We start from the raw sequence: 26,788 nt of genomic DNA, 5'->3' as shown, positions 1-26,788 counted from the left end.
CTCGATAGTTATTGCAATCCTTCCTGTTCCCTTGCTTATAGATAGGTGCAATTACTGTTTTTGTCCAATCTGAAGGTACCTTACCAACACTCCACGCTACTTTTACTACTCTATGAAGCCATTTCATCCCTGCCTTCCCACTATACTTCACCATTTCAGGTCTAATTTCATCTATTCCTGCTGCCTTATGACAATGGAGTTTATTTACCATCCTTTCCACTTCCTCAAGCATAATTTCACCAACATAATTTTCCTCCTCCCCATGAGCTTGGCTGTTTGCAACACCACCAGAATGATTTCCTTTTACATTGAGAAGATGTTCAAAATTTTCTCTCCACCTCTCCAGTGATTCCCTGGGATCTATTATGAGTTCACCTGAATTACTCAAAACACTGTTCATTTCCTTTTTCCCTCCCTTCCTAAGATTCTTTACTCTGTCCAGAAATGTTTCCCTGCTGCTTGACCTAGTCTTTCCAGGTTGTTACCAAAATCTTCCCATGACTTCTTTTTGGATTCAGCAACTATTTGTTTCGCTCTGTTTCTTTCATCTACGTACAAATCCCTGTCTGCCTCGGCCGTTGTTTGGAACCATTTCTGATAAGCCTTCTTTTTACGTTTACAGGCTGCTCTCACTTCATCATTCCACCAAGATGTTCGCCTTTTCCCATCTTTACACACAGTTGTTCCTAGGCATTCCCTTGCTGTTTCTACTACAGCATCCCTGTATGCCACTCATTCACTTTCTATATCCTGAACCTGCTTACTGTCTACTATTCGAAACTTCTCACTAATCATATCCATGTACTTCCGCCTAATTTCCTCGTCCTGGAGATTTTCTACCCTTATTCGTTTGCAGACAGATTTCACTTTATCTACCCTTGGCCTAGAGATACTTAGTTCACTACAGATCGGATAGTGGACTGTATCATCGAAAAATCCGCGAAAAACTCGTACATTCCTAACAGATTTCCTGAATTCCAAGACTGTTAAGAAATAGTCTATTATGGATCTGGTACCCCTAGCCTCCCTTGTGTAGCGGTGAATACCTTATGCTTGAAGAATATATACGTAACTGCTAAACCCATACTAGCACAGAAGTCCAGCAAACGCTTCCCATTCCCATTAGCTCCCATATCTTCCCCACATTTACCAATCACCCTTTCGTATCCTTCAGTTCTATTCCCAACTCTCGCATTGAAATCGCCCATTACCACTATTCTATCCTTGCTGTTGACCCTGACCACGATGTCACTCAATGCTTCATAAAACTTGTCAACTTCATCCTCCTCTGCACCCTCACATGGTGAATACACGGACACAATTCTTGTCCTAATTCCTCCAACTAACAAATCTACCCACATCATTTGCTCATTTACATGCCTAACAGAAACTATGTTGCGTGCAACGGTATTCCTCATAAAGAGCCCCACCCCAGACTCTGCCCTTCCCTTTCTAACACCCGTCAAGTACACTTCATAATCTCCTATCTCTTCCTCGTTATCACCCCTTACCCGAATATCACTTACTCCTAGCACATCCAGATGCATCCTCTTTGCTGACTCAGCCAGTTCTACCTTCTTTCTTCCATAAGCCCCATTGATATTGATAGCTCCCAATCGAATTCCATTTTGTTCGCCAAGTTGTTTCCAAGGAGTCCCTCGCCTGTCAAATGGGAGTGGGACTCCATTACTCCCATAGGTCCTAGGCTTGCTTAAAGTGTTCTGAGCTCGGTAAATTCATGAAACAGGATGCTACCCTACTTACACATAATACAAGTGAGGATCTCTCCTCTAACCGGTAATGGACCACCGGTGAATTGAATAGTCCTAGCCGCCTGAGCACAAGGAGGGACATGACTCAGAATATGTCCGAGATGCCCACTCCCATTCCATAGCAACTGGTATCCCGACTCTCAGGACCACTTACTAGGCCACTCAGCCGTTGCCCATGGTTCACGAACTAGGACGTGACTACAGTAACCCACAAACATGGACCATATAATAATAATAATAATAATAATAATAATAATAATAATAATAATAATAATAATAATAATAATAATTGTTACCGTATTTTTGTGGTAGGTAGAGGTGAAAGAAGGTGCGGGTGTGAACGGGTCTCAAACTACGAAATTAAAGTTAATGTAAAATTTAACAAGGTTATATTCTCTTTCCAAAATTCAGAAATAACACGAAAGACAGGTACAGAGTAGCAAGGCAATAAAAGTACAATTACTATATTTACAGGATTTGGGCTTCGAGCCCGGACCTCACAATTCTTGAGCAATCAGCCCAGTTTTACCCCAACACAAGTTTCAACAGAGGGGCGGAAAACCCCATTCTACCCAGGAGCACTTGCTCCAAATTACACAGTAAAGCCTGCTTGAGGCGCGCAGAAAACAAAATTTTCAAGAAAGAGCAACCCGCTCTCAAATTTTAAGCCTGTCAAAGGCCACACCTAATTCCACCTTCAAGCTGTCCTCTAAGGACATAAACACAGGGGTAAAATACCCAACCTACTGAGGCCTATTAAGTGAGGAAAGGTTAATTATATGGCCTCTAAAATACCAACTTGAGAGGAGGCGATCTGCACTCCTAATGCATTTGTTTTAAAACCTAATCTGGCTCTAGGCCACGAATGCAAGGGCTAATCCCATACTACAGAGGTGACTTTAGAAAAGAACAATTTACATTACATTAAGGAAGAATCGGTTGTGAGAAATAAGTTCACCTCAAAACAATATGAGTGGGAGCTCGAGAGGGTTAAGCACTCTCTATCCCAATATGTAGCTTAAAGGATAGAATAAATACAAGGTGTCTTTACATTTTAGGGAAAGTTACATGGTGGAAACGCTTCGGACCCGCCCCGAGAGTTAAACTGCTGAGCTAGCAAGAAAAGAAGTTATTAACTGGCCATTACCTGGTTGTTGAACTGCTGCCCGAAGAAAGAGGCGCTTCCCGCCCCCTGCTATGTACTTTACACACTGAAAGATGGTACTGAAGTGGCACCGAGACCCGAAAATCAGCAGTTTATATACTCTCGCGGAAAGTTAGAGGCGTTTTTGAAATGAGAACACCCTCCCACAAGGATTTTATTGGTTCACCAAGAAAACCCCTACACAATACGAAGAAGAAACATATTATTGGTGGAAAATTAATTCGAGAAATTCAGGATTGGCTACATTCAAAACAAGGGGAAAGAAAGGGGTATACAGCCAACTTAAACAATAACAGAAAGAAATTTAACAAGAAACAAACTTTTGAAATAAAAATTTCTCCAAAAAACAGTTCTTTCACTTCGCACTAGGGTGCACCATTGTAGTTTTTCAGTAGTGTCCTCTAGAAGAGAAAGTTCCCACTTCTTACTACAGGTAAAACAAAAATACATCAAAAATGACCCAGTTCAAAAACTCCAAAATTTTCAAGTAGTGACATCTTCTGAGAAACTTGAAAATTAATACCGTAGATAAAGTTCAGACTTCCTCCAGCAGAGGAGTTTCAATTGGCGCAAATTTTAAATAAGCGGCGTGGAGGTGTACCACCCGGTACAACAACAATAATAATAATAATAATAATAATAATAATAATAATAATAATAATAATAATAATAATAATAATAATAATAATAATAATAATAATAATAACGTTATTCGTTTAACGTCCCCGCAATAAGTACAGGTTTTAAGAGACGGCGGAGGTCGCAATTTTTTCTCATCAGTTCTTTAATGTGTTAAAAACCAGCGATACGGAGTAGTCTTCTTCTACAACTTTTCCCACACCTGTTGGGTCGCGGGCGCGAACTTTGTTATATGTATGGATTTGACCCCTTTTTAACAACCAGATATCCTTCCTAACGCGAACCCTGTGGTGAGGGATGTAATGACTATTGCATGTTTTTGTGGTGGTTGGTAGTGTGGTGTGTTGTCTGAATATGAAGAGGGGAGTGTTGGGACAAAAACAAACACCCAGACTCCTACTGAGAAGAAATAATTAGACGCGATTAAAATCCCCGACCCGGCAGGGAATCAACTGTCTGAACCGAAGGCCTCAACGCTGACAATTAAGGGGAGGTATGGCTGAAATTCGAAGAATGTTGGCGAAAAACATATACCGGTATAAAATAGTCGTCCATGTTGTATCAGAAAATAATACACTGACTGACAGTGACAATGCAACACCAAGAAGGAGTGGTTCGAAAGGGATGAAAGTTGGGGAAAAAACAGAGACGGCACGGACGAATAATTGATGTTTATTTCAAACCGATATGCAGATTACACAATGCGCACGGCATCGACTCAGTAGGTTGTAGGACCACCGCGAGCGGCGATGCACGCAGAAACACGTCGAGGTACAGAGTCAATAAGAGTGCGGATGGTGTCCTGAGGGATGGTTCTCCATTCTCTGTCAACCATTTGCCACAGTTGGTCGTCCGTACGAGGCTGGGGCAGAGTTTGCAAACGGCGTCCAATGAGATCCCACACGTGTTCGATTGGTGAGAGATCCGGAGAGTACGCTGGCCACGGAAGCATCTGTACACCTCGTAGAGCCTATTGGGAGATGCGAGCAGTGTGTGGGCGGGCATTATCCTGCTGAAACAGAGCATTGGGCAGCCCCTGAAGGTACGGGAGTGCCACCGGCCGCAGCACATGCTGCACGTAGCGGTGGGCATTTAACGTGCCTTGAATACGCACTAGAGGTGACGTGGAATCATACGCAATAGCGCCCCAAACCATGATGCCGCGTTGTCTAGCGGTAGGGCGCTCCACAGTTACTGCCGGATTTGACCTTTCTCCACGCCGACGCCACACTCGTCTGCGGTGACTATCACTGACAGAACAGAAGCGTGACTCATCGGAGAACACGACGTTCCGCCATTCCCTCATCCAAGTCGCTCTAGCCCGGCACCATGCCAGGCGTGCACGTCTATGCTGTGGAGTCAATGGTAGTCTTCTGAGCGGACGCCGGGAGTGCAGGCCTCCTTCAACCAATCGACGGGAAATTGTTCTGGTCGATATTGGAACAGCCAGGGTGTCTTGCACATGCTGAAGAATGGCGGTTGACGTGGCGTGCGGGGCTGCCACCGCTTGGCGGTGGATGCGCCGATCCTCGCGTGCTGACGTCACTCGGGCTGCGCCTGGACCCCTCGCACGTGCCACATGTCCCTGCGCCAACCATCTTCGCCACAGGCGCTGCACCGTGGACACATCCCTATGGGTATCGGCTGCGATTTGACGAAGCGACCAACCTGCCCTTCTCAGCCCGATCACCATACCCCTCGTAAAGTCGTCTGTCTGCTGGAAATGCCGCCGTTGACGGCGGCCTGGCATTCTTAGCTATACACGTGTCCTGTGGCACACGACAACACGTTCTACAATGACTGTCGGCTGAGAAATCACGGTACGAAGTGGGCCATTCGCCAACGCCGTGTCCCATTTATCGTTTGCTACGTGCGCAGCACAGCGGCGCATTTCACATCATGAGCATACCTCAGTGACGTCAGTCTACCCTGCAATTGGTTTAAAGTTCTGACCACTCTTTCTTGGTGTTGCATTTGCTCTGTCAGTCAGTGTAAATTAGTTAGTATCCATCCGACATCGATAATGCTATTAGCAGTCATATCAGAACAGTTCTGAGGTGAGGATACGGTTGTTTTTATCTTGAGTGTTGTTTTCTCAGTTTCACACTTTAGTACTTGTCGCTGTGTACAAATGCTCCTCGTGACAGAGTTTACCTTTATAACCTGTACACAATTTATTTACAAGCTGTGTTATATGTCCGGATTAACACTTGCTACTAATGTTTTATATCCAGTATGCATAACAGTCTTATTTTTCACATTATTAACTGCAATGATCTTTACAGAATTACAAAATGTATAGCAAACTTTATTTTTACATCCATGAGGTACATTTTTGCTAAATTTGGTTTCATTTCTCACAAGTTTTTATCAAGAGGAGCGTTTTCTATTGCGCGTCAAAAGATTGTATAAAAAGAAAAATAACTTGTAAACCAAATGACCTAAATGAATGAAATTTTGTAAAAAGCTTACTAATAAGGATCTATATATGTGACATAAATTTCAGTATAATAGGTTCAAAACTGTAGAAGCTTGAAATTTCAGCCAACATCTTCAGTCGGGGTCGGAATCTTGGGAACAGAAGGGCAATGACTGCCTTGCGACACTAACGTCGGCTTCTCCACTCTCACGAGTAATCGAACCGGTGTCTCTTCAGGTGAACGAAGTGCTCTCTTACTTGCTTGGTAGGTAAATCCCTGTCAAATGTTGGTACAGAATATTAAATAAATCTCGATTCTGACAGTGGATATTATTTTGCCATTCTGATTTTAGGTCATCAGCCTAAAAGGCTGGTTAGATCCTCAAATGGTACCATAAATGGTTATGGCTTTATAAGGAAACAGCGAAGACCGATGGCTGCGTCAAAATGGGACGTACCAGGCAAGGTAATTAGTGCCGGGCGAGTTGGCTGTGCAGTTAGGGACGCACAGCTGTGAGCTTGCATCCGGGAGATGGTGGGTTCGAACCCCACTGTCGGCAGCCTGAAGATGGTTTTCTGTGTTTTCCTATTTTCATACCAGGCAAATGCTGGGGTCTACCTTAATTAAGGCCACGGCCGCTTCCTTCCCATTCCTAGGCCTTGCGTGTCCCATCGTCGCCATAAGACCTATCTGTGTTGGTACGACGTAAAGCACATAGCAAAAAAAAAAAAAAAAAAAAGATAATAATTAGAGTAGGTGAAGCATTATTTGATCCCTTAACAATTAAGAGGGGAATTTCTCAAGGCAGTTTTATTGCGCCTTTATGTTTTCTTATATATATAAGATATGAGTAAGAACTGGAATAAGAGGTAAGGCTTTTTGTGGACGATGTTAATCTGTACAGAGTAACAAATAAGTTACAAGATTGTGAGCAAATGCAAAATGACCTCGACAATGTTGTGAGATGGACAGCAGGCAATGGTATGATGATAAACGGGGTTAAAAGTCAGGTTGTGAGTTTCACAAATAGAAGAAGTCTCTCAGGGTTAATTACTGTGCTGATGGGGTGAAAGTTCCTAATGATGTCACTGTAATTACCTAGGTGTGAATATAGAGAAATATCTTAATTGTGGTAATCAAATAAACTGTATTGTAAATAAAGGGTACAGATCTCTCTCTGCACATAGTTATGAGGGTATTTAGGGGTTGTAGTACGAATGTAAAGGAGAGCGCATATAAGTATCTGGTAAGACCCCAACTAGAGTATGGTTCCTTACCAGGATTACTTGATTCAAGAACTGGAAAATTTCACAATAAAAACAGCTCGATTTATTTTGGGTGAATCCGAAGAAAGAATAGCGTTAGAAAAGTGTTGCGAAGTTTGGACTGGGAAGACTTGGGAGAAAGAAGACGAGCTGCTCGACTAAGTGGTATGTTCCGAGCTGTCAGTGGAATGACATAAGTAGACGAATACGTTTGAGTGGTGTTTTAAAAAGTAGAAAAGATCACAATAAGACGATAAAGTTGGAATTCAAGAGGACAAATTGGGGCAAATATTCGTTTATAGGGAGGGGAGTTAGGGATTGGAATAATTTACCAAGGGAGATGTTCAATAAATTTCCAATTCCTTTGCATTTTTTAAAGAAAAGACTAGGTAAAAAAATAGATGGGGTATCTGCCACCTGAGTGACTGCCCGAAATGCAGATCGGTGGTGACTGAAATTGAGGAGTGAAGTAGTTTGTCATTGCTTTCCTCACCGGGCCGGAAAATATTATTCCAGCACGACCACCGAGAAGCACTGAGCTTCCATATTGCCACAGTCATTAATGTCTCAGACTTCAGTGGAAGCTAAAGTTTGCTCTGGCTTGTGCCAAGAGAGAAATGCAAAAGTACTGCATCCATCAGGATATGGCAACAGGCCTAAAACTATCGTGGCCTACCACCGGCTTCTCACCAAATTCACCGCGGTTTGAATCCCGACCAATGTATGGAAGATTTTGGACATGAAATATCACTGCATTGTGATTCGTATTTGGCATAAAACTGTAGGTCCCATGGTTGTGATCACAATATCAACTGTCTAGTAGAACTACAAACTGTTTGCTTACTTGCCAATGCCGCGTGCTGTTTATCCGTAGTAATATGAGAGGTCCAGAATTTGTCTACAGTAGATAGGACGTGGAGTTCCAGTTGAATTTATCGTGGCTATTTAGCGAATAACTATAAAATTAATTCATCTTCATCCTGACCTTATCCCAACCACCTGATAATTAGCCACGTTTTACGGCCGAATGCCCATCCTGACGTCAACCCTACGCGAAGGACTGTATTCACTGCTGCGCGTTTCTTCGCCCAGGCGGCCTCACCTGCTATGCTGATCAGGGGTCTTATGGGGGATGGGAAGATAGGAAGGGATAGGCAAGAAACGGGGGAAGGAAGCGGCCATGGCCGTAAGTTAGTTACCATTCCGATATTTGCGTGGTTTATGCCCTGTATATTCCGATTTATTATTTATTTATTCGATTTATTATTATTAAATTAATGAATTTATTTATTTATTTATTTATTTATTTATTTATTTATTTATTTATTTATTTATTTATTTATTTATTTATTTATTTATTTATTTATTTATTTTCATTAAATTTTACATGTACGGTACAATCTAGGGATGGTAGATGGAGAAAGGGTAAGCCCCGCATGTACGGACACCACGGAAGACCACTTCGAGGATGGCTGAAGAGGGAATCGAACTCCTCTCTACTCAGTTGACCTCCCGAGGATGAGTGGACCCCGTTCCAGTGCTCATACCTCTTTACAAATTTCGTGGCCGAGCCGAGAATCTGCAAAAAACCTTAACTGTGATAGCGATAGACTGTTTCTCTTGTATAGAGACCTACTTGATAGCAGTGCAATATGTGCACTTATTTTGTGTGCGTACTTGAGAATTATTATTTCATATTGGTTAATGTACAGTATACTAAGCTCACAGGACAAAACATTAGTCACACTAGTGCGCATGCACAGATGGTTCGTTAAGCCTGTACAGATGGCGCAGTGAACGGGTCCCGTGCTCAACCGCACGAGCACTGGCTCTAAGTGAGCATAAGGCAGTAGAGATCAGTGAGACATTGATGTTTCAAGCGGACAGTGTACGTCAACACGGGTAGATGTAAGGATGTGACAGAGTGGCAAAAAGGAGCAATCCTGTTTGGCCGCACCCATGGCCATACAGTGCGTGAAGTTTCTGGATTTGTTGGGGCTTCGGACTGTTCAACGTGTCTATAATCAGTGGTGTCCTACACGTGGCACGAAACACAAAGATCCTGACTGAGAGGGACCAGGGACGTGTTTCAGAGCTTGTGAATCAAAATCGCTTCCAAACCCGACAGAAATTGCTGCAGTCAGTGAATGAAGGTCCATCCCTACCTGCTAGCAGGAGAACATTGCCAAGTGAACTGCATGGAGTAAACATTTGGAGTCGGTAACCTCGCAAGAGACCATTGCTCACACATGCACAAAAACTGCACGCCTTCAATGGACTAGAGGTTGGTAGATGCAGAGCGGGTTGGTGCCCCATATGCTCTGTACTCTGACCGGCCAACCGAGCAGAGGAAAGTTGGCCACGGCTCTACCGTGGCTCTACGCCTCTGCATTCGGGAGACGGGCCTGGGGCACAGTGCCGGACTACACGCCTGGATCCACCCGTCTGCTGTCCTGAGAATGGTTTTCCGTGGTTTTCCACTCTTCTGCACTAAGGCGAATGCCGGGACAGTTCGTAGTATAGGCCACGGCCGCCCAACCCCTCACCTTCTCCGCACATCTCCTTCAACAAATCTCCCGGCCTGAGAGACGGCGTCACCGTCTAAGAGGCCCGCTTCTCCCTACAGGGGAGGAATGCTATTTGCTTTACGTCGCACCGACACAGATAGGTCTTATGGAGACGATGGGATAGGGAAGGCCTAGGAAGTGGAAGGAAGCGGCCGTGGCCTTAATTAAGGTACAGCCCCGGCATTTGCCTGGTGTGAAAATGGGAAACCACGGAAAACCATCTTCAGGGCTGCCGACAGTGGGGCTCGAACCCACTATCTCCCGATTACTGGATACTGATCGCACTTAAGCGACTGCAGCTATCGAGCTCGGTAGGGGAGGAATGAAAACGTTTAGTAGTTAGTAGTAGTAATGGACTAGATATCATCGAACGTGGACAGTAGCTGACTGGAGAAACGTTATGTGGTCCGACGAATCACGTTTTTGCCTGTATTCCAATGACGCACGTCGTCAAGTGCACCGAAGGCGAAATGAAACATTTCATCCTGGATGTGTGCAAGGTCAGGCTCAAGCCGGAGGTTGGTCTGTGATGTTTTGGGGGTGTTTTTCGTATCATGCACCGGGCCCGGTCACTGAGGTGACCACTAACATGAGCCAGCATGTTTATTTAAACATTCTCGGTGATCATGTGTTGCCTTTCAGTCAACATCTGCTATTTATACCCCGATTTTTGAAGACAACAGAAAAGTTCATCGGGCTGTACGCGTATGTGACTGGGTTTATGAACACTCTTCCCACGCTATTACATCTCGATTGGCCTGCAAAATCACCCGACTTGAACCCCATTGAAAATCTATGTGCAGTGTTGGAATAGCAAGTAAAACGCCGACATCAGCACTCCGCAATTTGATGGAATTGCGCGATCAAATCCTCAGCGACTGGCTTAAGCTGGGTGCAACGTATCTGCACAACCTTGTGGACTCACTTCCTAACTGAATCCAGGCGGTTATCAAGTCCAGAGGCGGAGTTACACGGTATTCAATGTTGCTTGTAATGATTTCTCCAGGGGTGAATCATTTTTTGGTCCGGTGAGCTTATTTTAATTCCTTCATAAATGTGAGTGAGAGTGAGAAATGTGTGCGTTAGCGTAATGTAACAGCTAAATTATGAGGTAATATATCTGCAGAAAATTATTGTAAATATGTAGTGTAAGAGAGGCCACTTCGCCACTTGAAAGAAGACGAATAAATAAATAAATAAATAAATAAATAAATAAATAAATAAATAAATAAATAAATAAATAAATAAAGAAATAAACAAAAAATAATAAATAAATGTGTAGTATAAGAGTGGCCACTTCGCCACTTGAAAGAAGACAAATAAATAAATAAATAAATAAATAAATAAATAAATAAATAAATAAATAAATAAATAAATAAATAAAGAAATAAATAAATAAATAAATAAATAAATAAATAAATAAATAAATAAAATAAATAAATAAATAAATAAATAAATAAATAAATAAATAAATAAATAAATAAATGTGTAGTGTAAGAGTGGCCACTTCGCCACTTGAAAGAAGACAAATAAACAAATAAATAAATAAATAAATAAATAAATAAATAAATAAATAAATAAATAAATAAAAATAAGTAAATAAATAAATAAATAAATAATAAATACATAAGTAAATAAACAATAAATAAATAAATAAATAAATGAACAAATAAATAAATAAATAAATTAAATAAATAAATAAAAGGGCCAGTAATACTGCCTTGTATAGCCTTGTATAGCAGTATTACATGCAAAAATGCATTTTAATCATCACTGTATGAGATAATGCTTCCATTTTCTAGAACTTTCGCCAGTCATTCAGTCACTCTTTTGTCTAGTATACAGTAATAGATCCTCATTTTCGTCAGTAGCCTCACCTGATTTGCCCAATCAAAGGCAAAACGGTCCAGTTGACCTTCTGAATTTAAAAGTAATGTTATCTATTTAATTTTTTGTAGCACACAAAAATGTCCGCCTCTTCATCACCCACGGAGGGTTAATGAGCACTCAGGAGGCTGTTTACCACGGAGTACCAGTCATAGGAATTCCTGTGTATGGAGATCAAGAGCTCAATATGGTTAGAGCGGAAGCTGCTGGATTTGGGATTCAAATTTCCTATAGTAATCTCTCCAAGGAAGCAATTTCTTGGGCTATACAAGAAATTATTTCTCAACCAAGGTAAGAATATAATAATAATCATTACTTTAAATGTCTATTTATGTGATTTTCTGATTCTCGTTATCTTTCAAAACGATTGTTACGTCACTCATGGTCCGCGATATATCTGTCTGTATAAACAGATAGGCACCTGAATAACACTGCCATTTATAGTGATAGATGAACATTCTTCTTGGCTTGAAGAGGGATATAATGTGATATTGTGATCTGGCTGGGTGTAAGGAGTATCGAAGGTAGGGCTGACAGATCCACTGGAGAAGTCTTGCCTGGATGTCGACATCTTCCAGCGCACTAGTGATGGGTAGTTCGCGAACGAACTAGTTCTCGGGAACTACTTCACTCCCACGAACTGTGAAGTGTTTACTCGTCTCTCGAGAACTACTTCGCGAACTGTAGGACTTCATGAGTGTGAAGGAATGGGAAGGAACTTGTGTGCGGACGAACTACTTCAGCGGTTGCAGAGTGCTCTGGTGGGAAAATTACACATTTTGAAGTAGTTCGTGAAGTAGTTCTTTCTTGGGAGCGAGAGTGTTGGATTTGTCGTTTAGCGCCACCGGCGAGGAAAAGGTTGACCAACGCTCAGATGTTATAAATTTATGTTTCAGTCAGGGGATGAAATCACCACCAAGAAAAGGGTTCTCCTGCGACAGCAAATCCACGTTTAAAACATCTCATTTTCAAGTCGACAATATTTAACAGAAATTTTGATTATCTTTGAAAAGAAATAGATTTTTCCTACACTTACATTTCTGAGGGTGTGAGGGCGGGGGGAGTGTGAACTGACATTACCGGTAATAGGAACGTTCACCTCTATAGCATTTATGAATGTTACAGAGAAGTGCACCTGCGTGCTACCTGTTGTCCGCTTTGTGTACTTCCTCGTTCTGGAAAGCTCGCGAAGCGATGAAGCCTTGTGTGAAGGGAATGAGAAAGAACCTGTTCGCAGACGAACTACTTCAGCGATTGAAGAGTGCTCTGGCGGGAAAATTACACATTTTGAAGTAGTTCGTGAAGTAGTTCGTGAAGTAGTTCGTGAAGTAGTTCTTTGTTGGGAGCGAGAGTGAATGAACTAGTTCCCAGAGGTGAACTGCTTCTTCCCATTACTACAGCGCACACATATCCACTGAGCGGCCAAAAGTCATGGGAAGCCACTGAACGTGATGTACGCCCTTCCCACTTCCAGGATGGGTCACGCAAAAGAAATCCCGACTTGTCTCTCAGTGTTCTTCAATATATATATAAAACTGCTTTGCGTGGAATTAGAGGGAATGCCGATACGTCGAGTAATATTTTATTTTGCCAGCTAACTCGATGGACGTCCCCATCCGACATATCAATTGACCGCATATAGCCGAAAATTCATCGCCATTACTCTAAGTTGCCTAACATCAATACAGAAAATCATACATAAGATTTCATATAAAATTTTAACAACTTTATTTATTGAAAATTAGAAATCTTAAAAAATGAAATTATGTAATAAAAATTCAAAGTTAAATGAATAGTTAACATTTGGTTGCTTTAAATATCTGTTAGTGATCACAGTCTTCATTCGCATCTTTTAATCACCATTTAAATGTGCTAATAGTTTATCGTATTACAACATTCATAGAAAAATTGATAACATATGCAAAATCAGCATGGGAAAATTATGGTTTCATTAAGGTATTACACTTGTCTGTGGATATCATTCTTTGTCCATGTCACTGTTCTTAATTGTTCTTAGGACTCTTTGTTGGAAATAGGTTTATTAATTTTAAGTTGTATTATATAAGGATATATTTTTAACATATCCCAATATAAGCATCCGGAAGAGCGATAAGTTTCCTTTTCCTTTCGTTAGCAAAGATCTGCGCTTAATCAATTAAAATTACCATATTACTCAAAGTCATGTCTAAAATTAACTTCCCTATACAATCTGAATTAATCATTAAGTCTCATGATGCAACCAGATTCTTAAGTGAGCTTAAATATGAATATGTGACCTCGCGCAAATCAATTTAAATCATCTGGGAAACATCATTCTTAAAGACATTTTGTGATATCAACTGATCTATATTCCTAGGCTATATAAAAAGCAATGATCATCCACATTAATCTAAGTATGCCATAATTACTGCGTTAGAATGCAACTTTTCAGAAGAAATCCTAAGGTAACATGTCCAAGTGAATGAATACTCATTCTTATAAGGATACCGTATCTTTTGATGACTCAATCCTACCATAATATCCCACGAAGTTTAAAGTACGTCACCATTACCGTAGTATATGGATTCTCGACAACATATAATGTTATTCAATCATGAATATATATGATCATAATTTGCGTCAATCTTCTCATTTTTCATTTGAAATGTTTCCAAATTTCATCGTAGCACATATCTACATTCAATTCATTTTTAATTTCTTTCATATAACAGCATTGCACCTTCTTACTTATTTTAACTCATATCTCTTCTTATTGCTCTAAACTCTTCACATATTAACCTCTCTTGACGCACGAGTAATTTTATCCTTGTATATTCTTAAACCGTTGAACCAATATCTTCTTACATCGTATCAACAATTCTTCTGTCTGCTGCCGTTTCCATATCTCGTGTTACCCTAACTTATTATGACAACGTAACACCTATATGTATCATCTACATAGATAAGCTACATACATATTAACATATCACTTGGATTCTTAAAGTATTCTACTCGTAAGAACTTCACGTCTGCTATGGCATAACCTATTTGGATAGAATATAGCATGTTCTTAACTGGAGTTGGGTTACATTTCTTTACGAAGACTACTTATTCACTTTATATCGATATAATAACGAAGTCACTCGCAAGAATCTGACATAAATTAGGTTAGTTTGAAGACTATAACGACACAATATCAACATTCTAGCTACAAATGGTTAACTCATAATAACATCTATCAATCTACATATTTTTATTTAAGAAACGCATCTCTTTTCCTTCGCTTCTGGAATGATTTTATGGCTCGTTCATGCTCAGCTGTCGTGGGCGATTGTCATGCTGCATGGCTGGCTATGTAGACGTCATCTGCGGTGTTGGCCCAGCTCCGTTCAGCTCGGGTTTATCCAGGTAGCCTCGCATCTTTAGAAAGCCATCGCCATCTTGTCTTGCTCAAATACAAAGATCAAATATAAATGTGAAATCAGTTGTTGAATGTTATTCATATCAAAGCCTTCTATTATACTGTACAGGTATGTTTCTTTTAAGGTTTCTTGAGTGATTTCCAATCTCTATCAGACCTTCAGGATATCTGTATATTTGTATCACAATATATATATATATATATATATATGGATTAGCTTTATCAATTTTCTAATGATAATATTGCACTATTTCGATCATTTGCTTCTCTGGTTGATACTATCTATAATATGGCTCGTTTCCAAATCTTGTAGGTATTTTAAAGGAAAATAACGCGCTTTTTGATGATATTCTGATATTCTACACGTTTTATCGACGTTTTATCGCTGTTGATATCTTCTTTCCTCAAATGATTTTCTTGATTTTTTACGGTTAAACTTGCTTTCTAATTTGGATACATGTGTTCGCTAAGCTAGTCAATCATTTGTGTTTTTTCTACAGTGTTAGTTTCTCAACAATTCGAATCCCTGTTTTGTCTTTTTCACTGCCGTCATTATCATATATATTTTGACATTGCGTTAACTTGAGTCTCTGTGATATTCTATAAAGTTATTCACTATGTTTAATTTCGTCGTAGGTAATCGCGTTTACTCCAACTCGATTGAATTTCACTTCCGGAATAGTGGAATGGCACAGATGTTAATAACGAGTTGCTCCTCCGCGAGCCCTCAAAACGGCAGTGATACGGCGGGGCATCGACTCTACATGGTGTTGGAATGGTTCTGGAGGAATCTAGACCCACGCATCTTGCACTGCTACCCCACAATTGGTCTTGTGTAGTTGGTGCGAGGTTCATGGAGCGTACACCGGCATCGACAGCATCCCACGAATGCTTGATTGGATTAAGATCGGGGGATCTGGAGGGCCAATCCATGGTCGTAACTTCACTGGAGTGCTCCTCCAACCACCTGCCTGCCACCACAGAGCGGTGACATGGCGCATTGTCTTGTTGAAACATGACATCTCCAACAGGGTACTCTAGGGCCAGAAAGGAAAACAGATGGTCTGAAAGAATGTCCACATAACGTGCACCTGTCAGTGCTCCCTGCAGCCAGACAATGGAGCCTAATTGCGACCATGAGAACGCCGCCCAGACCAGAACTGAGCCACCTCCCACCTAGACACAACCTTGTTGACACGCGGGATTCATAGCTTCATGGGGCATACGCCACACTCACACGCGCCCATCAACTCGATACAACTGGAACCGGAATTCATCGGACCATACCACACGCTGCCACTGTTCCGTGGTCCATTGCCGATGTTCGCGGGCCCAGGCTCTGTGTCGAGGTGTCAACAAAGGGACACGAGTTGGTCGTCGTGAAGCCTAGGCGGTGCAATTGCCTCCTTACATTCCTGGTAGAAATGGGTTCCTGACTCCCAACATTCAACCGGGTGATGATCTGACTCACAGTAGCCGGTCGAGCGCCCAGTATGGTTCTGCGGAAGTGACGTGATGTCCGTTCGTTAAACACCTGTGGTCTTCCCGTGCGGCGGTTTACGCGGGTGGTAAAATTCTCTCTGCGATATTGAAGATCCATCCCCGATACTGTTGACCTTGGAAACCCGAATTCGCATGGAATCTCATCATCATCATCAATCAACAGGTTCATCATCAATCAATACTGATCTGCATATAGGGCAGTCGCCCAGGTGGCAGATTCCCTATTTGTTGTTTTCCTAGCCTTTTCCTAAATGATTTCAAAGAAATTGGAAATTTCTTGAACGTCTCCCTTGGTAAGTTATTCCAATCCCTAACTCCCCTTCCTATAAATGAATATTTGCCCCAGTTTGTCCTCTTGAATTCCAACTTTATCTTCATATTGTGATCTTTCCTACTTTTATAAACGCCATTCAAACTTATTCGTCTACTAATGTCATTCCACGCCATCTCTCCGCTGACAGCCCGGAACATACCACTTAGTCGAGCAGCTCTTCTTCTCTCTCTCAGTTCTTCCCAACCCAAACATTGCAACATTTTTGTAACGCTACTCTTTTGTCCGAAATCACCCAGAACAAATCGAGCTGCTTTTCTTTGGATTTTTTCCAGTTCTTGAATCAGGTAATCCTGGTGAGGGTCCCATACACTGGAACCGCAATGCTATGACCCATGCGCCGTGCGCCGATGATCATCCCACGTTCTAAGTCGGTTAACTCGCGACGTGTTGCCATCTTCAACACACTGGTGTCTGTGACAAACCGCTCATCTACGTCGCAGCTAGTCGGAACGCCCAGGGGTCATACACTGCACATTGACTAATGGGACACCCCTTCTGGTGACATTTGGCCACTCAGTGTATTGGTTCCATGGCTAGTCTAAGAGAGTGATAGATAGATGAATAAATCTATCATCAACAGATTATTTACCCAATTATGGATGATTAAATAAAACATTATATACAACAGATACTCTTTAAATAAATAAAACCAATTTCCTAAATATAATATTTAATGTCGTGTGGCTGTTTCTAGCCGAGTGCAGCCCTTGTAAGGCAGACCCTCCGATGAGTGTGAACGCCATCTGCCATGTGTAGGTAATTACGTGTTATTGTGGTGGAGGATAGTGTTATGTGTGGTGTGTGAGTTGCAGGGATGTTGGGGACATCACAAATACCCACCCCCGGGCCATTGGAATTAACCAATGAAAGTTAAAATCCCCGATCCGGCCGGGAATCGAACCCGGGACCCTCTGAACCGAAGGCCAGTACGCTGACCATTCAGCCAACGAGTCGGACATTTCCTAAATGATTAACAAGTTTAAAATAAATCTACAGACGTTTATCTACACATATTTACAACACCTTACATAACTGAAAACGAATCTCATAAAACAATTGCGAAGGTTAAACTAAATCTGGAGACGTATTTACATATTTATACCGAGAGGACTTTATATTCTTGAAGTCGTATGGGCGCGTCTAATTTTAGAGGGGGTTGAGGGAAAACGGTCCACAGATTCACCCACCTTATTCAGTGATTTTAGTGTCGTTAGCAGTCATGAGTTTGTCCGAGTTCTCACTTTAGGCAGATGAAAAAAATGCAGAGGATCAACAGTGAACCCACATCTCTAAGCTCTCAATTTTCTTCTTATCTTTCTGTTTGACTGCTCACGTCTCGGCTACATAGGTTGTAATGCAGAAGATAAGAGAGTGTACCAGAAGATACTTCATATTTATTCACAGTCATAGATCAGTCCTTCCAGATTCTGTTCAATGTAACTAGCAGCTTCCCTCTGGCTCCATCCGCAATTTACAAAGTATGGTGTTGTTCGTTACTATCCTCACGGATGTATTTGCAAAGTTTCGAGTTGATGAAATTAAGCACATGATACATCACACAAAGAAATTGAATTAAACGTTCCTTGGAACAACACTACGCGCCGAACTGTTAAAAAGTCCTTCAAAGATCTTCATCATGGAGACAAATGTACTCATAACTTTTCTCAGAATGTACCAATTTAAGCAGTTAACACCTTGAAAGGAAGCGCTTGATCCACTGAGTGTTTTTAGATCAAACTTAACTACGTACCTCAATTAGAACGAAAGATACTTATGATTGCTTCAATGAGAAGAAATGTTGAAGAAATGAGACGTCAAATTGAATGTGCACTCATAACATTCCTCAGAATCAAGCAATTTGAATAGTTAAGACATAAAATGAAAGATCTTGATCCGCTGAGTGTTCTTAGACCAAAACAAACTCCGTACCTCAATCAGAACCAAAGATATGATTGCTTCAAAGAGGCAAAAAATTGAAAAAATCAAATAATTTGAGGAACGCGGAAATTCAGTTATTTATAATATCTGATGACAAATCTGTGCATGAATACATTCCAGTTTTTAAAAATGAAGGAAATCGACCGGATAGAATGGCCGAACTGACTGACTTTAGTTTTCATAAAAAAAAATAATATATAGATAATGGTTTTTCTCGCCATAGCCGTTCTCCTTCTGATTTCCCGTGAATGTCCTCCTGCATTGGACATTATGGATGTTCACAATTACCATGACTATAATTATGTATGTACAAAGTGGCAAATTAGTTGAACACTTGGATCTACCAAATATGAATGAGAGTCAATTTTAAATACTCCTCATAAGATTAATCTACATACATGCATCTCCATTATCGGCTGTTATGCCTTTCAGTGTTCAGTCTGTAAACCTATGTTAATTTAATGAACACCTTCACAATCCTCTGTTTGTAACAATAGATAGCATTTCCCTCTTCTTACCCGGGTTCGATTCCTGACCAAGTCAGGGATTTTTAGTTTGCTTCTTTCCAGTCGTCTCTGGTCATGGGCTTCCGTGCCTTAAAAATATGTCCAAAAATCTTATATTTTCCTTTGAAGCTCTCTGACTAATCCCTGACAGGCTGGTGTTGATGCTAAATATAACTTTTTTGTATTACCTCTATCAACATACGTTCCCTGGTTAGTTATATGTCAGTCGGAAGATGGTATTTTTTTTTTTTGCTAGGGGCTTTACGTCGCACCGACACAGATAGGTCTTATGGCAACGATAGGATAGGAAAGGCCTAGGAGTTGGAAGGAAGCGGCCGTGGCCTTAATTAAGGTACAGCCCCAGCATTTGCCTGGTGTGAAAATGGGAAACCACGGAAAACCATCTTCAGGGCTGCCGATAGTGGGATTCGAACCTACTATCTCCCGGATGCAAGCTCACAGCCGCGCGCCTCTACGCGCACGGCCAACTCGCCCGGTAGATGGTAAATTTGGATAGGCACAGTATCGCTGTAGAAATGTAGTTTTACTTTTCCACGTCCTTTAGGCTGCCTATTGTTAGGTGTTCCCAGATGTTATTAATGCCGTATGTTATTACCTGAGCTATTTTTGATCTGAACAACTTTAGCGCTGTTTAATTAGAAATATTTTGCAAAAAAAAAAAATGTTATATCACTTATGGCTCTTACTCCTGCTATTATTCTTTCTTTGATGTTTGCTGTGAAGCTGAATCCTTGTACCTGCAAAGTGATCTCCAGGTATTTGAATTGTTTTCTCTGTTAAGTGGATGTCCATCCAAGTAGTCTATATGACGTCTCTTGCTGGCTGTCTGCCTCCTCTCTCAAAAGGTCATTGTCACTGCCTTGTTTCTATTCAGACTGAGGTCATTAGACTTAGCCTATTCTATCAACCGATCGAATGCTATCTGAAGAGATGTGATTAACGTAGACACTAGCGCCATATTGTCTGTATGCATATTATTATTATTATTATTATTATTATTATTATTATTATTATTATTATTATTATTATTATTATTATTATTATTATTATTGTACCGGGAGTACACCTTGTGTACAGTTTATTATCCCACCACCTTTGGTAGAAATTCAATATGGTCCAGTGATTGGAGTACACTTCTAAAAGATCAATTCTCCATCATAAGTAGATGGAAAGGGCATTTTGAAGGTCTCCTGAATCACGAATCAGTTGTTGATGAACAGATGTATGATTCAGTAGAACAAGCACCAAGCAAAGAAGAACTTGGCCCCCTACCAACACTTAAGCGTGCTGTTAATCAAGCAAGGCGACACAAGGCCACCGGTCTTGATGGTATACTTCCGGAAGCTCTCATAGAAGGTGGTGAGGAACTCATAAGACACTTACATGAACTGATTGTTAACATTTAGAACACTGAAGAAATGCCTCCCGATTTCAGAGATAGTCTTATAGTTCCAATATTTAAGAAAGGTGATCGAAGAGACTGTAATAACTATCGGGGAGTATCATTACTGTCTTCCTTGGGAAAGCTTATTGCTCGAATTTTGGCAAATCGTATACTGCCCTTAGTGGAGGAAATACTACTAGAGAGCCAGTGTGGCTTCAGGCCTTCTAGAGGAACCACGGATATGATATTCAAAGCTCGTCAGCTTCAGGAAAAATGCAGAGAACAAAGTAGACCTCTTTACATTGCCTTCATTGATCTCACTCAGGCATTTGATTCTGTAAACCGTGATGCTTTGTGGAAGACCGCAGGATTGTATGGTTTTCCACAGAAATGTATTTCCATCTTGAAACTGTTCTATACTGATCTGACGGCAGTTGTTATCGGTACCAACTCTGTTGGAGAGCCATTTCGTATGAACACCGGTGATAAGCAGGGCTGTGTGGTTGCCCCCACTTTATTCTCATTATATATAGCCGCTGTTATGCAGCTAGTTAAGGACGTTCTTCCTCCAGGAATACAGATAAATTATAGACTGGATGGGAAACTGTTTAATTTGATCCGTCTAAGGGCGAAGACTCGAACACTTTCTACAGCATTCGTCGAGTTACAGTATTCTGATGATAATGCAGTTGTAGCTCAGTCTGAAGAAGAACTAGTGTTAATACTGAATGCCTTTCCAACTGCATACAGAAAGATTGGTTTCAAACTGAATACCAGTAAGACACAGATTCTCTATCAACCAGCCCCTGGAGAAAGACATGGAGAGATCAATGTCTCCATCGACGGAGTGAGCCTTCAAGTAGTAAACTCCTTCCCTTACCTTGGCAGCATCCTCTCACCAAGCGCAAATATATATTCGAAATCCAATTTAGAATCAACCGTGCTAGAGCATCCTTTGCCAAACTACGATCCCGAGTATTTGACAATCATGATGTCAATGCTGCAACGAAGATCCTCGTATATAATTCCGTTATAGTTCCCAACTTACTATATGTATCTGAATCCTGGACATGCTACAGATGGCATATTAAAAAGTTAGAACAATATCACCAGCAATGTTTAAGGAGAATTTTGCATACAACCTGGCAAGATAGACGCACAAATGTCAGCGTACTTGAGGAGTCACATACCACCAGTATAGAAGTCATGCCTTTAAGAAGTCAGCTACGATGGACAGGGCATGTAATACGCATGCACGACAATCGCATTACCAATCAAGTGTTGTACTCTGAGTTAACAGTGGGTAAACGTTGTTTGGGAGGTCAGAGGAAGCAATTTAAGGATGTAATTAAGGCTAACATGAAGATGTGCCACATTGATGTTGTCGTGACCTACCTGTCCTGTGAGACGATCTCGTAGGTTGGTCACCAGGCCGTTGGATGTTGAAGTATTACCTGTCCTGCCGAGCGGAATGTAGGGAGGTAATTTGTAGGTATGACTCGTCCCGCAACTCCTGAAATAAAAGATGAAATGGTTTCTCTGTCCTTTATTGCTGAGGACACTAAAACTACTATGTACAGTATATTTACAAGTCTGAATGTAATGATCTATAGAGAGAGCGAGCTTGTTTCACGCGCCTACTGTTCTACTACGCGTCTATCTGAATCTTGCCCTGCGGCACTTGGGCTATGCTCGAAAAGAATCTCGTTCTGACAAGTACGAACTACTGGCTGGAAGAAGGCCCCGCGCCATCTTGGCCAGGGATTATATCTGCGCTCCTGAACTCAAAGTTCTATCCCTACCTCCTACTAAGGGATTGGGTCTTACAGGCATTGCTAAACTGATCATCCAGTCACTAGCGCCCTCAAGTGGCTATTCTCAATAGTTGTCACAGTAAGTGCTGTTACCTAGGCACTACTGTCTTCTGTCTTACTTTGTCTTCATCTTTCCTTGTTTTCCTAAAGCGCATCTGTAATGGCCTTGACTGGCCGTGTACTTAGTTTTGTCTCTTTGTCGGGCGTCAGGCGGTCCGCCTGGCCCGCATACCAGCTTTGTTTGTTGACACACAGTAAATATCTTATTGTAGTCAACAGCTTTCGTAAGCTAGCGCGTTTCACAAACCGCTCTCCAATACTTAACTGAAAGCTTCCTTCTGCTTTCCAATTATTAAATCTAACTATAATTATTATACAGTTACTCAAGTACTACAAGGTGTCTCATGTCGATGACTATCATTATTCTAACACTAATTAATCTCCTCTGACACCTTGAGCTCTAGACTCGGCTGCGAATCCCGGCTGCCTTCCACCTGGCAGTCCGCCGGTTCGAGTCCGTGGGAGGTCGGTACACGACATCTCCCCCCTTAGGGAAGAAATGGATGCAACCATACGTTGCGTCCATTTCTGTCCTACACTATTTATACTCTGATGTTGCCGGTACGTAAGGATCGGCGACCCTGTGGTGAAGGGGAAGGTTGTTCTCTACTCTGATTATCACTTGCGTCTATTTCTATTGCTTCTATAGATCTCACAGGCGTACTAGGGCGTCCCCCAGCAGGCCTGGAGTGTAATTCCATGATGTCCTCAGACATCTCCGGGCGTCCCCGGATCCGCCTGGGACGTTGGAATATAGTTAAATCCTCATCTGAAGTCTTAACCTTATCTCCCTTCGTGATTACCGTTTGTTTTATACATATATTAGGGCAATGAGCCCGTGCATCATCAAACCATCTCTTTGCTGGAAACCCTAGTTTCGGACAGCAACAATTACAACAGTAACAAATTAAAATTAAACTTATGATACCAACAACTATCCACACAATATATCTGTACACATTAATATGTTGATAGACCATTTGTCTTTGCAGTTCTTCTTCTTTTTGTCTCACCATATCTTCCACTTCTTGTGTCTTATGGGTAGCCCATTGTAAATCGTTAATGTGATTTAGTAAATTGTTTAATGACAACTTATTCATTTCGGGTATCTGTTCTAACTTGATTTCACTACCTATCTGTTCACAACAGTCATAATCAAGTGTGACTTCTGGTACAAAGTCTTTACTTTGTGTAGTGTTCACTTCACCTACACCTTGTATTTTACTATGTGGCCCATATACTGTGCAACCTGCACTTAAAACAAGAATACCAGTGCCTGTTAACCTGATATCACTGGTGGTATCCTTACACATACATGTTACTTTAACTTCTTCTGGGGATACGTATATATATCTGTTAGCTCTGATAGGTATCCACATGAGCTGTTGAACGGGAAGCACTCTTTTATCACAATTATCTGGGATTTGACTAACTCCAATAATTAACTGGATCGCGCAACTCTTTTGAGTGTACACTGTATTAATAGGGAATTTAACATGACATAGTTTCCAACTGGGTGTTACTACCTTACATTGATTTACCTGATCCTTGTCTAATTGAACATAAGTTTGTTTCTCCTTGTCAATAAGGATATAGTCCTTGGTCTCTTGAATATAAACAAAATGGTGTGGATTACTCTTCATATATGTGGGGAATGGAATCATGTGATACAATGTATAAGTTACCCTATCTGTAAGGGGTGTCTTGATGACGTACACTAGATAATTTTTGTTGGCGAACACTTCCACTGTGGCTACCTTGTAAATCAAGTAGCCGTAAGCTGATTTTAAATCAAATGGCAAGGACAATCCTTTAGGGAAATCTCCCTGAGCTTTCTTATAACCTTTAATAATATCATCTGGTGAAATTATTTGCACCTGAATGACTCCTACCTGAGCATTCATTATACCTGATAATACAACACTGTAATGCTCATACAGTTGTATGAGAAGGCCTTCAATCTCAATTAAATGCCTATTCACTGAGTTTTCTAATTCTACTTGCTTAAGTGCTTCTGTAATCTGAAGCATGCTATTGGCAAGATGAGATCTAATTTCTGCAATGTTTTGAGTTAATCTCCGCTCATTGGCTGTGACATCGTAAATGGTGCTGTTCATAGATTGCAATGTTGATTTTACTACTATCATCTGGTCTTTTGCAATTTTCATAATTGAAAGCTGTTCCTGCTCTAACTCACTAATTTTTGACTCATATTTATCGGCATCCTCTTGACTTAATGTTCCAAATAATGCCTTTGCGATGGAACCTACTGCGTTAATTAGGCCTCGTTTTCGCCTAGTGTTATCCGTTTCCCCTATTGGTTTAGTAATCCTCGTAATTAATTCCTTCGATTCCCTAATTCTATCTAATTGTGCACTTAGCATTTTAACATCCTGTTGACATGTTAGGTTAGTACTTCTTTCTAACTGTGTACATATTAATTGAGTCCAGTGTATGTGTCTCTTGACATTTGAAAATACATCACTTAATTTATTTAGGTTTACATAGGTAACTAGTGTCCATTCCGTATGGTATAACTGTATCTCACCCTGATTGTCGAAGTATGCCCCTGGAGTACTCTCATATGGTGTCACCTTGACATCCAGTACTTCTCCGGCTATTCTGTAGCGGTGTGACGTCACGACTATCACTGCTACTACGATGGACAACAATTCTAGCATTCGCGCCATATCTGCTGTCTACCTGCAAGGTAAAGACAGGATGTGTGTTACCATTCGCTTCCCAGTTCTCGTTTCTACAAGTACAATTTCAAACGATTCTTATGTACCTTAACCCTTTTTCCCTTCATGTTCATCTGTAGGGTGCAATTCACCCCTGAAACATCTACTATCTCGTAAGGACCTTCGAATGGTGGGCTTAGCTTTCTGGATTTTCCTCTTCGCAATGCGTCATTGCGCAAGAGAACCTTATCACCTACCTGAAAGGTGACCTCATTTTGCTTTTTGTCGTAGTGTTCTTTCTCTAATTCCTTTCGCTCTATTAAGGTCTTTCTGGCGGCCTCGTGATTTCGCCTAAGCTGTGCCGTCAGTTCCTCCACCACGTTCTGGTGTTCATTGTAATTCATTTCAGGTGGCTTTTGCAGCACACCTGGGATATTTGCCTTCCTTCCAAAAATTAATTCGTAGGGTGTGAACCCTGTACTTGTGCTCTTTGTGGTATTATACACAAAGCTAGCTGTAGGCAAATACTTGTCCCAGTCATTTTGCTCCCCTGAGCAGACATAATGCCTTAGGTACTCCGTGAGCACCTTATGTGATCTTTCTATGCTACCGTTCGATTGTGGCCTGAAGGCCGTAGTGTGTGTTTTCCGAATGCGCAGCGTTTTACACAGCGTCTTAAACACATCACTCATGAAATTACTACCCTGGTCAGTGAGAATCTGCTCTGGTATCCCGTAGATACTTATTACGTTATTGATTAGCGTCCGTGCCACGGTTTCTGCCTCCTGATTAGGCATGGCACTCGCTACTAGGTACTTCGACAGCTGATCTTGGCATGTCAGTATGTACCTGTTTCCTGCCTCTGTCAACGGAAGAGGTCCAACTACGTCTAGGATATCTTCTCAAAGACTGTGTTCGGGGTATCCGTGATTCTCATGGGAGCCCTGACGTCTGGTCTGGTCCCTTTATTCTTTTGGCAGGAGGGACATGTGCGTACATAGCGCTCAATGTCCCCTTTCATGCCCTTCCACTTAATTCGTTCACGTACCCTGGCGTACGTGCGCGCTATTCCTTGGTGGCCTCCCACCAAAGAATCATGACATTCTTTCAAAATGGCTAGCTTTTCAGCTGCGCCTAATTCGTTCTCTTTCTCAGATAAACTACCTTCGGGCGAAATCTCCTCTGCGTTAGCGTCCTCGGAAACCTCGCTACCGTCCGCTTCAATTCCCTCTGCCGTAGCGTCCTCGGGTTTTGAAGACAGTACCTCCTCCCTATTCTCGTCTGAGGCCTGAGTTTCTACTGTTGTCTCTGGGTGAGACCTGTGCTGAGCCGAGTTAACCACTCGCGCTTGGCACTTGGGTTCAGTGGGATTCCTACTCAGGGCATCTGCATTGCAGTTCTGTTTGCCCTGCTTATATACGACGTCGAAGTC

At 41.4% G+C, this 26,788-nt stretch overlaps 1 protein-coding gene across 1 annotated transcript in view; it reads left to right on the top strand.

Annotated features, from left to right (window-relative positions):
• LOC136884103 (UDP-glycosyltransferase UGT5) overlaps nucleotides 1-26,788 on the top strand; it is a 97,797-nt gene that overhangs the window by 59,225 nt on the left and 11,784 nt on the right. The window contains exon 5 of the mRNA XM_067156143.2: nucleotides 11,787-12,006. Coding sequence (XP_067012244.2) covers nucleotides 11,787-12,006 — 220 coding nt within the window. The remainder of the gene's footprint in view (nucleotides 1-11,786; nucleotides 12,007-26,788) is intronic.

The sequence above is a fragment of the Anabrus simplex genome, chromosome 1 (assembly GCF_040414725.1).
Source record: "Anabrus simplex isolate iqAnaSimp1 chromosome 1, ASM4041472v1, whole genome shotgun sequence".
Classification (NCBI taxonomy): domain Eukaryota; kingdom Metazoa; phylum Arthropoda; class Insecta; order Orthoptera; family Tettigoniidae; genus Anabrus; species Anabrus simplex.
This window is presented reverse-complemented; position numbering and strand designations above follow the sequence as displayed.